The sequence below is a fragment of the Dromiciops gliroides genome, chromosome 5 (assembly GCF_019393635.1).
Source record: "Dromiciops gliroides isolate mDroGli1 chromosome 5, mDroGli1.pri, whole genome shotgun sequence".
Lineage (NCBI taxonomy): Eukaryota > Metazoa > Chordata > Mammalia > Microbiotheria > Microbiotheriidae > Dromiciops > Dromiciops gliroides.
The window spans coordinates 146380996-146393025 of NC_057865.1; the positions used below are offsets into that span (position 1 = coordinate 146380996).

The window sequence follows — 12030 nt, forward strand, 5'->3', positions numbered from 1 at the left end:
ATGAATGTTATGGCTAGTTAACCTTGAGGTAAGGATACATTTATAAAATTTCTCTGAACAATGAAATAGTTGATGTACTTTTGAAAACTTCATTGTAGCCAGTTTTGAAGGCAGGCTGGTATAATGGATTTACAGTTACAGATACTAGGCTTGAATACTAATCCTGCTAGTTTACTTGTGTTACCTTAAGCAAGGCCCTCTCTGGGGCTGTTTTCTCTATCTACAGATGCCTGGACCTTCTGCCCTTACTATCCGCCCTAAAACTGAACCCTTATACCTTCAGGGCCTTCCTACCCACATTGTTGCTGAACACTTAATGTGTATTGTCTTTCCCATATTGGAACTGAACTCTCTTATATATGATGTGTTTCTGAATTAGAGCATGGGGTCCTTTAGGGCTGTTAACTTTTTCTGCTTCTATCTAGAGAGTGATTGGCACATGGTAGATAGAGAACCTGGCCTGGATTCAGGAATCTTGCTGAGTTCAAATCAACCTTCAGATACTTAGCAGCTGTGTGACCCTAGGCAAGTCACTTAACACTGTTAGCCTTAGTTTCTTCATTTGTAAAAAGAGCTGAAGGAAATGGCAAAACACTCCAGTATCTCTGTCCAAAAAACCCCAAATTCAGTCATGCATAGTCAGACATGACTGAAAAAAACAATTCAATAAGCAACAACAAAAGCATTTAATAAAATGCTTCATTCATTCATCTGTGAAAGAAGGAGATTGGATTATGATTACTGTGAACTCCTGGAAAGCAGGGATTATCTTTTGCTTTTCTATGTACTCTAATGCTTAGCACAGTACCTGCCACATAATAGGTCTTGATAAATGTTGACTTCCAGTTCTAAAATGTGATTTGAATGAACAAGATAATAACATTGCCCTTTTATTTACTTGACATGTTTTTTGCTTTAACTCTTAACTTTTCATTTATAGGTGGGATACCTTCTGCTGGTTTTCTACTTTTTTTTTTTTGCAGGGCAATGCAGGTTAAATGACTTGCCCAAGGTCACACAGCTAGTAAGTGTCAAGTGTCTGAAGTCAAATTTGAACTCAGGTCCTCCTGAATGCAGGGCCGGTGCTTTATCCACTGTGCCACCTAGCTGCCCCCTGCTGGTTTTCAATAAATATGCCAGGGCCATACTTATTTTTTGTTTTGTTTTTAAGGCAACATTTAAGGAACTTAGCACATCTCTACAAACTTTTGGTATAGTATTATGAGATATTATTAAAACATGGTTGTTAATTGATGCTCAAATTTGTTTAAAATAGGGATCTTTTGGGGGGCAGTTGGAAGGGCATTTCAAAAAGATAATTAGCCTCCTTTTTCTCTCTTTTTTTCTAAACTAATACCTTCCATTAAAAACTCAAATATTTTGAGGAGATTGCTCCTATACTGAAGATGAACTTACATCTATAATACAAAAGCCTCACAAGATAATATGCTCTTTTATTCCTCACAAAAGAAATCAACATTTCCATATTTACTGATGAGGAAACATGATCAGTGAGGTTATATATCATTTGTGTTCATAGTTTTGGGAGCTGAAAAAATATCATGGCACAGATGGGGTTAAAATATAAGTAAAATAATCACATTTGGAAGTGATCTTGGAAAGCATAGGATAGGCCATAAAAGCCACCTTGTCCAAGACTTTCATTTCACAGATGAAGACAAGGTGGCCCAGAGAGGTACAGTGACTTTTCCAAGGCCACACAGGTCAAGAGAAGAACCTAGATTCGAACCTAGATCGTCACCAGATTCGGCATCTTGTGCTCTTTCAACCTACAGTAACACCATTCGGCCTTTTCGATACTTCAAGTTAAGCCTTTGAGGAGATTTAGGGGAAAAAAAGTTGTTTCACGCCTAAGCGCCTTGGCTTGGCCTTGAAAAGGCTATCAAAAGTGTACCTATATTATACCAAGAGTGTAGACGGTTGTGTTGAGTTCCCCCGATGAAATACCGCTTTGTAAATACAGATACAAGAAAAAAGGAGCAGAAGAAGGTCCTGGGTCCGAGAGAAGAAGGATCAAACACGACCCGAACAGAAGGATAGAAGGAGGGACCATCTTGGGGACTAAATGATGAAAAGATGGAGGAGAAGGGGAAAAGGGGGCATGAGTGGGAAGAAAAGAGGTCGTCTGAACTGGAGCCTGGTCGGAAGGAGACAAAATGGTGCTAGACCAAATGAAGTCTCCTCGGGTGAGCGAGAAAAGGGGAGAAAAGGGGGAGCGACCTTTACCGGGACTTTGGAGGGATGGGGGGTGGTCGGGAGGGCAGGAGCCGGACTCTCACAAGGTGAGTGAGTCCTAGGATGGGGGCTGGGAGGGGGCGGGGCGGAGGCAGCGACGCGGGGCCGAGTGGGGGCGGGGGGAAGGGAGGGGCGACGGACCGAGGGAGGACCGCGGGGCTGAGCCATTGGGGGAGGAGGCCAAAGCCGGGAGAGGGGCGGGGCGGGTCCCGCAGCGCTCGAGGTGGGGGCCGGGGTCGGAAGATGATGCTTCGGTGCCGGACTCGGTTGAAGAGCTCCGCAGTAGGGTGAGGGAATAGAGAGGGAGGGTATGAGGGGCTGACAGAACCAAAGCGCGCCGCTGAGGCCCCAAGGCCGGACCGGGGGCGGGGTCAGGGGCGGGGCCTGCGCCGGGCCCCCGCGGGGAGCGGCGGCCGGTGGCGCAGGCGCGGTTCCCGCCTCCTCCTGGACTGGCGGAGCGAGTGGAGGAGGCTGCAGCCCCCGGCTCCGGCTCCAGCTCCGGCTTCGGCTCCGGCTCCCCGTCACCGCCCCTTCCCCGAGCGGGATGAGCTCCCGGAAAGGTGTGTGTACGCTCTCGGCTCTCTGTCCTCCCCGCCGCCCCGTCCCCCTGAGGCCACAACGTCCCCAACCGTTAATGTGTCTCTCTCTTCCCTCCCCCCCCCCCCAACAGTGCTGGCCATTCAGGCCCGAAAGCGGAGGCCGAAGAGAGAGAAACATCTGAAAAAGTGAGTCCAGACTCCCCAACGCCGCTCCGCCTCCATCCCCATGGCCCCTCCCGATCGGGGAGGCTCGGGGGGCGCCGGGTTCCCGCGGAGGAAAGTTGCCGGGACCCCCCTGGGGGCGGGGCAGGGGGCGGGGCGGGCCTCGTCGGGCGCTCCCCCTTGGGATGCTTTGTACCCCTCCTTTCCGCGGGCTGCGCCCCTCTCGCGGGACGCTCCCCCCTCCCACCGGACGCTCCCCCCTTCCCACGCAACACCCCCTCCCCTGGGGCCCGGGTTGGGGCTGCGCGGCCCCGGGAAAGGCGGGCGAGGCTTCGGCTCCCGGCGGCCGGTCGCTGTCCCGGGGCTGGGGGGAGGGGTGGGTGCGTGCCTCCCGCCGCCGCCGCCGCCTTTGGCTCAGACCGCGGCTCTGCATCCTCGCCCAGACCTCTGCCTTCTTGGGTGGGGGAGGGAGGGCGACCGGCTGGGTGTTTGAATGAATCTCTCAGACTGGCGCGTGCCCTTTCTTCCTTTTTGTTTTTTTTAAACACCCCTCCCTTATTTCCTATTTTATCTTCGTGCGTCTCGAACGCATTTTCCGCTCCGCACGGAGATATAAGTTTGTAGATGCAGGTGTAGAAGATGTACTTGCATTCATTCATTCACCAATCAACCAGTCTTCCTTTTCTCCCGGTGTTGGGCGCCCACCCCGGGGATTACTTAGGAGAGGCGAGGAAAACCCCGATTTTTCACTTGTTTCTGCCAATCACTAACTACCCTTCTTAATCGCTCCCATGTCCCCAACTAGATAGTATTGGTATTTATACCACTGCGTCGAAAATCGGCGTTTGTTCTGCGAAAAGTGGATTGATTTGCTTTGGATATCCCTTTATCCATCTGCTGTATGTTGGATTTTTACAATTTCTGTATTTTGGAGTCGTCCCCCCCTCCCCCTCCCCCCCGAAACTTTATTGTGGGGTCATGAGCTTCCTGTGTGTGTTAGCTGCACTTTGGCTGCAGGATGTTTTCCTGGGATGGCTTTTGCTTTGAAGAAGCCTTCCAGTAGGTGGGCGTATAATTTATGGTGAAAGAGATTGGCATTTGATTAAGCTCCAACCATTCATTGCCTTAGAAAGTATGATGACTGGTGTTATCATGTTTAAAACGTGCATTCCACCAAGCTGCCACCCCCACTACATCTAAGATTAATACAAACATACAATTTAAATGGACCAGAATTAAACCAGTGGCTAGAGATTCATATTTGGTGGTGTAGCAGAACGGTTCAGCTATGTTTTCTGTCCTGCAATGTCTTGAGGCACTTGCAGTCCTGGAGTCAGGGAAGATTTTTGATTGAACAGCGTTCGATATTTTTTCCTTTTATGTGTCTAAGTAATCCTTTTCAAGCAAAAATATTTTCATGAATGCGTGCGTGGCAATATAGGGGTGTCATATGGTAAATGTTTAAGAATATATTTAGATGAAATTATGAAATGTCTAGTTTAAGTTAGGACTTTTTGGGGGGAGGCACCCTACAACACACCCAAGGTTTTTCTTTATCATGCTTCTTCGAAGAGTCTAATATACCTATTGGTGACATCTGTGAAAGCTCATTAAATCATTATTAATGAATGAAGTGGTATAATATGACTGAAATTCATTCACAAATGAATCCTGAGTTCAGCAAGTATGTCAAGAATTACACAACTTATATGTCAAGTGGTGGGATATTTTTTAAAAAATGAAAAAAACTAGACCAAAAATATTCTGAAATTTGAAGGACAGCAAATGTAAAAATTAGTGTTTGGCCTTGTGTAGGTCAGAACTGAATGGATTTAATTTATGTAACTTGTATTTATAATTGGGAACACAAGGTGGATTTTGTCCTGCTTCTTACACAAATCACTTAATCTTTCAAAGATTCAGGTTACTGTCTAAGATTTTAATTTTCAGATATATTACTCATCTGCACTAGTGGAGAGAATAGACATACTGGGAGTTTCATATACTGATGAAATAATAAGTTGAATTAAAACAACAACAACCAATATTCAATTGGATGTGCTTTTTTTATTGCTCCTGAGTTGAAAACTTAAATTTTTGGGCTTACTTTAATTGAGGAATAGGGCATGACTCAAAGATAAGGAATGGATTTAAAAATCTTGAGGATAAATCCAATTTGATCACTAAATTGCCAGATTGTTTCTTTAGTCTTTTTTGAGGTAGTTTGGAAAGAAGACAAGATTGGAAGTTGAAGGAACGAGTTCAAATATCATCTTTGCTGTTCACTGCCTCTATGGTTTTGGAAAATTTGCTTTACCTCCTTGGGCCTCTGATTTCTCATCTGTAAAATGAGGGGTTGGACCAGTTGACCTCTAAGGTCTCTTCTTATTTTGTTTTATTTTCCTTATTTTTTTTTAATAAAGTATTTTATTTTTTTCCTGTTACATGTAAAGATACTTCTCAACTTTTGTTTACACAAGCTTTCCAATTTCAGATTTTTCTCCCTCCCTCCCCTCCCTCCCCCTTCCCCTAGACAGCAGGTAATCTGATATAGGTTATATATATATATCTTCTTATTTTAAATCTTATTTATGGGGGCAGCTAGGTGGCTCGGTGGATAAAGCAACAGCCCTGGATTCAGGAGGACCTGAGTTCAAATCCAGCTTCAGACACTTGACCCATACTAGCTGTGTGACCCTGGGCAAGTCATTTAACCCACATTGCCCCACAAACAAACAAATAAATCTTATTTATGTTGAAAAAAAGTCATTTGGGGTTGGAAAATACTAATTTGGGGGTTATGTCATATAAATATTTGTAAATCCTCATTAGATTATGTAATATGCATATTCTGATCTCATGAGTAGAAATACATAGGCTTTAGTAATCTCTAGAGCAGGGATTCTTAACAAGGTCTGTGAATTAAAAAAAATACATTTTGATAAGTTTTTCAATATAATAGGTCACCTTTGTAATCCTATGTATTTTATCTTATGCATTTAAAAAACTTTTGAGAAGGCGTTCATAGTTTTCACCAGACTGCCAAAACTATTCATGACATAAAAAAATGATTACAAAGCTCTGTGACAGAACTATTTCCTTTTCTGTTATTGTTGAAGGTGATATGTATAGTTTATGTATAGTTTGCATCAGTTGTGTTCAGGAAATTATTAGTATTTGCCAAAAATATATCCCCTTTATATTATTCAGTGTGCTTATGCTTGATTCTGGGCTTCTGGTAGAATACTAAGCTTTTTGAGGGCAAGTAATATTTTTTAAAAGTATATTTGAATTGAACTAAAATTATTTTAAAAACTGATCATTAAAAAGTCCTTTAATAGCTAGGTAATGAAATTAAAAAATTTAGTTGGTTAAAAAAGCTAATTTCGGGGCAGCTAGGTGGCACAGTGGATAGAGTATCAGCCCAGGAGTCAGGAGTATCTGAGTTCAAATCCAGCCTCAGACACTTAACACTTACTAGCTTTGTGACCCTGGGCAAGTCACTTAACCCTAATTGCCTCACCCCCCCCCCCCAAAAAAAAGCTAATTTCTTGCTCTTTGTTTTCTAATTCAAAGTATATTTTAAAAAATAAACCTAAAATTCTTACAGACTGAAACCAAGTTATTGGGCATACTTTTGCAGGCCCCTTTTGCAGGAGTCAATTTCTGCATGTGGCTGTTAACACAAACTGTATCATATTTTGCAAAAAATGACAATGTAGGGGGCAGCTAGATGGTGCAGTGGATAAAGCACTGGCCCTGAATTCAGGAGCACTTGAGGTCAAATTCGGCCTTAGACACTTGACACTTACTAGCTGTGTGACCCTGGGCAAGTCACTTAACCATCATTGCCCAGCCAAAAAACAAAACAAAACAAAACAAAAAATAACATGTATATTTGGGCAGGATAGCAGAGTGGACATAGCACTGAATTTGGTGACAGTTCCCTGTTGACCCCACAGGTCATTCTCTTTTTCTCAAGTTTACACTCCATATCCGCACTCTCTTGTACTTGAGGACATAAGTATCCATAGTGTTCCCTCAAACACTCTGGCTTGCCAGTAAATCTCACACCTTGACTCCATCTTTTTTTTTTTTTTTAGTGAGGCAATTGGGGTTAAGTGACTTGCCCAGGGTCACACAGCTAGTAAGTGTTAAGTGTCTGAGGATTTGAACTCAGGTACTCCTGACTCCAGGGCCGATACTCTATCCACTGTGCCATCTAGCTGCCCCACCTTGACTCCATCTTAACTACATTCAAAGATACAAGGATGGTCATATCCTTATCTTATTTCCTATGAATGTTACACTTGCATGATCAAGAACTCTGAAAGTTTTTTCTTTGACCATAATTTCCCATCCTTCCATATTACCTTTGCCTCATTCTTAAATCTGTTCTTTGTCTCCACTGTGAGCTTAGACTTTTTATCTTGGTTCTGTCTCAGGCCATTGCCTCTGCTCTAGTTTTGAAACAACTTTGTATATATTTTGCATTTGCTTTTCTGTGTTCATGGTGTTTTTCCCCAAAAGAACATAAGCTCTTTGTGGACAGGTATTATTTTGTTCTTACTTTTGTTTCATGAGCCTAGTGCAGTGTCTTGTTATATATACAGGTGCTTAATAAATGCTTATTGAATTAATTAATGAATTCTGATTACTGTGAACTATGTACGGCAAGTCACTTAATCTTGTAGAACCTCAGTTTTTCTTTATGTAAAACTGGGACCACACTTTCTGTCTTGTTTGTTTCAAAGGATTGCGATGATCAGTAATATGATGTAATCAAGGCATTTTGTAAAAGTAAATGATCTAGGGGTGGCTAGGTGGCGCAGTGGATAAAGCACCTGCCCTGGATTTAGGAGGACCTGAGTTCAAATGTGGCCTCAGACACTTGACACCTACTAGCTGTGTGACCCTGGACAAGTCACTTAATCTTCATTGCCCCCACTGGAAAAACAAAACAAAACAAAAAAATAGAATTTTAGAGCCAAACAGAACCTTTGAGATCGTCTAGTCTTTTTTTTACAAACAAGGAAGCTAAGGCCCAGAGAGGTTCAGTAGCTTGCTTAGTGTCAGAACTGGTACTAAAACTTGGATTTACTGGGGCTTGTAGTTCCAAGCTCTTTGGTTTGTTAACAGAAAATGCCCAAGGCTATGACAGACTGCAGAACAGCATCCAAAGAAAGGAGCTAATTTTAGACTTAATTATTTTATACCTAGTGAAAACTTAAATTACATGATATAACCACATTACTTGAAATAATAAAAAAATCACTTTTGGCAAAGTGCGTTAGAACTGTTGTACTCCCAGTTGGTCTTTGTGCAGCCAGGGAATCCATTCCATGCCTTGTGAGCCTTTGGGTAGGCTGGTCTCTGCTCCTGGAATGCTTTTCCTTCTATCTTCCATCCTTTGGAACCTCTACCACTTTTCAGATCTCAGTTCAAGTGACACTACAAGAAGTCTTTTTTTCTTTTCCCTAGTAGTTAGTGTGCCCCCCCCCCCCCAGATTAGTTCGTATATATTTTCACTTACCTGTGTACATGTTGTTTTTCCCCAGTAGAATGCAAGTTTCTTGAAGGCTGGGACTGTTTTGTTTTTGTCTTTTTATCCTTAATGCCTAGTATATAGTGGGCACTTAATTACTTGTTCATTTAAGTTGAATATGCAACTTTGATCTAGATTTAATTAAATCTGAAGTTCTTAAAGCTTTGTAATCAAATAGTCGCTAAAAGTAGATACTAACCAATAAATCACGCCAAATGCTAGAATTTTTTGTGGCTAGGGTCAAATATAATAGTGAGTTTGTGGCAACAACAACCTGATGAAAAATTTTCACTGGTCTAATTTGCTATTATAAATTTATACTGCTTTGTGAGCAGCTTAGAGTTTCTGCTGTTCAGACTGTTCATAAGGCACGTTAAACAATGCTACCAGATCTTTTGGTTAGATTTTGCCCAGGTGTGTGTACATACAGCCATTTTAGTAATGTATTTCATGTAGCCTTGCTTTTTCATTTACACCAGTAGATCACAGGATCATAGATCACAGCTAGGCCAACCTTTCTCAGTTTAGAGATGAGGAAACTGAACGTCAGGGAGGGTAAAACCTTCGTCCAAGCTGTTAGGTCTAGTAAACATTAGAGGAAGAATTTGAACCTAAAGTCCTCTCTTTTCTCTTGTCATGAAGCTTGCCAAGTAGCCAAATTAAGCAGGTCTTCTAATCACAGATGCAGTGCACTTTCCACTTCCCTTTGTACAAAGGACTGGCAAGATGGTCAAAGATCATGTGTGAAAAATGAGAGAATCAGCCAAGGGCAGCGGCAAGATGGAAGATGGGGTGAAAGAACACTATCTCATTTCTCCCAAGGTTGTAAGGGTAGAAAATTGAGAGGACATATGGACTTGGGAGATTTTTAGAGTCATAGGAGAGGTCCTGAGGCCATGGTTTGAGGAGTTGGAAATATGGACCAAGAAGTGAAATAGAGATAAGATTTGGGGGAGAAAAGGGGCTTTTGGGACCCAGAAGGAGAATTCTGGCAGGAGAAGGTAGAGTCTTGGGGCTCACATTGTCCAGCACCTCCTCTTAAGCACATTCCTCAGATGGAAACTATCAGCCGCCAGTCTTCCTCTTGTCTTGTGCCCCTTCAGTGGTTTGTTATTTCCAAAACCATTAATCAAAGTGTCCATTTCAAACTCAGGGCCTTATACAAAAAAAGTTTGTTGAACTGAATTAAATTAAACTTGGAATTTTGTTCACTTTTCCTGCACTATGTTTGTGTCACAGTGGTTGGTAAGTGGAATGTCAGCTTTTTTTTCTCCTTTAGGTCTTCAGTTGAGGCTGTTTGGTATTGGAGAAAGAATAGTGAACTTGCAACCAGGAGACTACTAGGTTTGAAATCTGCCTTACACACTTAATAGTTATGCTTTCTGATTATGGGGAAAAAGAAGGGAAGAGAAATATTTTTAAGCACCCACTATGTGCCAGGCACTGTGCTAAGCACTTTTTCAAATATCTCATGTGAGAGGTGTTATTATTCTCATTTTACAGTTTAGGAAACTGAGGCAGACAAGTTCAATAACTTGTCTAGACTCATACAGGTAGGAAGTTTCTGAGGCTGAATTTGAACTCAAGTCTTCCTCACTCACAGTCTAGCACTTTACCTCCTAGCTACCATGGACCAATCACTTAATTTCTCTGAGGTTCAGTTTCCTTTATCTGTAAAATAGGTATAATAACTCTAATATTTTCTTCACAGAGTTTTTGTTTTAAGTGGCTTTATAAACCTTTAACTGTTAGCTCACTATAAATGAGACAATTTTAGAATGCTCCTATAAAATTCATATTCTTATCAGGTAGCTCCAACCTTCCTTAAAACGGTAGTACATCAGTCAGTCAGTCAACAAACATTTAATTAAGCATTTACTATATGTCAGGCACTGTGCAAAGTGCTGTAGATACAAAAAGAGACAGAAGACAGTCTTTGCCTTTGAAGAGCTCACCCTCTATTGTATAAACTTATGGGAGCCAAACCTGGAAGCTGATCATCATCTTGGTTGACAAATATTTATTGAGCTCAGATATTTGAGAAACCTTAGGAGATAACAAAAAGTATGAAATCTGGTTCATACACCTCAGGAGCTTATAAACCAGTTGAAGAAATGTGGCAGATACTCAAAAAACTAATACAAATTGTTTGTTTGTTTTTTTGCAGGCAATGGGGGTTAAGTGGCTTGCCCAGGGTCACACAGCTAGTAAGTGTCAAGTGTCTGAGGCTGGATTTGAACACAGGTACTCCTGAATTCAGGGCCGGTGCTTTAACCACTTTGCCATCTAGCTGCCCCCAAACTAATACAAATTGACAGATGATAGATGTTATAGTTAGTATCAGCATGTTCTATAGATATTTAAGAGAACATTTCCAGATGGAATGAGCAGGGTAAGCTTTATGAATGAGGCCACTTCTATAAACTATGTAAATTACTTCATCCAGTTGAAAATGTAACTTACTTTAAAGGGCCAAAAGGAAGTATGTCTGGAAAAGATAATCCACATTCAGACTTCTCTATACGAGTTAAACTCTTAAAGTTTGTGTACTTTTATTATCTTTTTTTTTTGGTGGGGCAGTGAGGGTTAAGTGACTTGCCCAGGGTCACACAGCTAGTAAGTGTCAAGTGTCTGAGGCTGGATTTAAACTCAGGTCTTTCTGAATCCAGGGCCGGTGTTTTATCCACTTTGCTACCTAGCTGCCCCCATTATCTATTTTTTTAATCAAATGATAGTGACCAAAGGCTTAAGAAAATAATAATATCACATTATAATTTTAGATATTATAAAGTGTTAGGAGTTATTTCTTTTGAGATCAGAATGTTTGTAAAATACTTGTTTTATTTTCCAAGCTACAATACATATTAAAGAGCTGGATTTATTGTATTTTTTAAAAGTAATGTTTACACTAAAGTTCAACATCTTAAATCCATGAATAGGCTTGGCAAAAGCATTACTTCACTTTCCTTGACCTCTGGGCCACATTTGACGCTGTTATCTCCTTTTTGAAACTGTTCTCTGTGGCTTTGGTGACATTTCAGACTCACTTATCTCCATGATTTGGGTCCTCTTCAACCTTCTGCCTCTTAACTGGACATTCCCTAAGTCTCATTCCGTGATCCTCTGTCACTCTAACTTAATTCATTTTTTTTTCTTTTTTTAGTGAGGCAATTGGGGTTAAGTGACTTGCCCAGGGTCACACAGCTAGTAAGTGTTATGTGTCTGAGGCCGGATTTGAACTCAGGTCCTCCTGACTCCAGGGCCAGTGCTCTATCCACTGCACCACTTAGCTGCCCCCCTAACTTAATTCGTTTTGGCAAGGTGCCTCAGGACCCACTTTTTTTTTTTTTTAAGTGAGGCAATTGGGGTTAAGTGACTTGCCCAGGGTCACACAGATAGTAAGTGTTAAGTGTCTGAGGTTGGATTTGAACTCAGGTACTCCTGACTCCAGGGCCTGTGCTTTATCCACTGTGCCACCTAGCTGCCCCCTCAGGACCCATTTTTACTGGAACTTAAGTGCTGTAGTTT

The 12030-nt window shown here is 41.9% G+C and overlaps 1 protein-coding gene across 1 annotated transcript in view; it reads left to right on the plus strand.

The window, feature by feature from the left end:
* The first annotated feature begins 2695 nt into the window (after positions 1–2695).
* SRPK2 (SRSF protein kinase 2) overlaps positions 2696–12030 on the plus strand; it is a 236623-nt gene continuing 227288 nt past the window's right edge. Inside the window, 2 exon segments of the mRNA XM_043965951.1 lie at positions 2696–2816; positions 2927–2981. Of these exon segments, the coding sequence (XP_043821886.1) occupies positions 2801–2816; positions 2927–2981 (71 nt within the window). The 5' untranslated portion in view covers positions 2696–2800.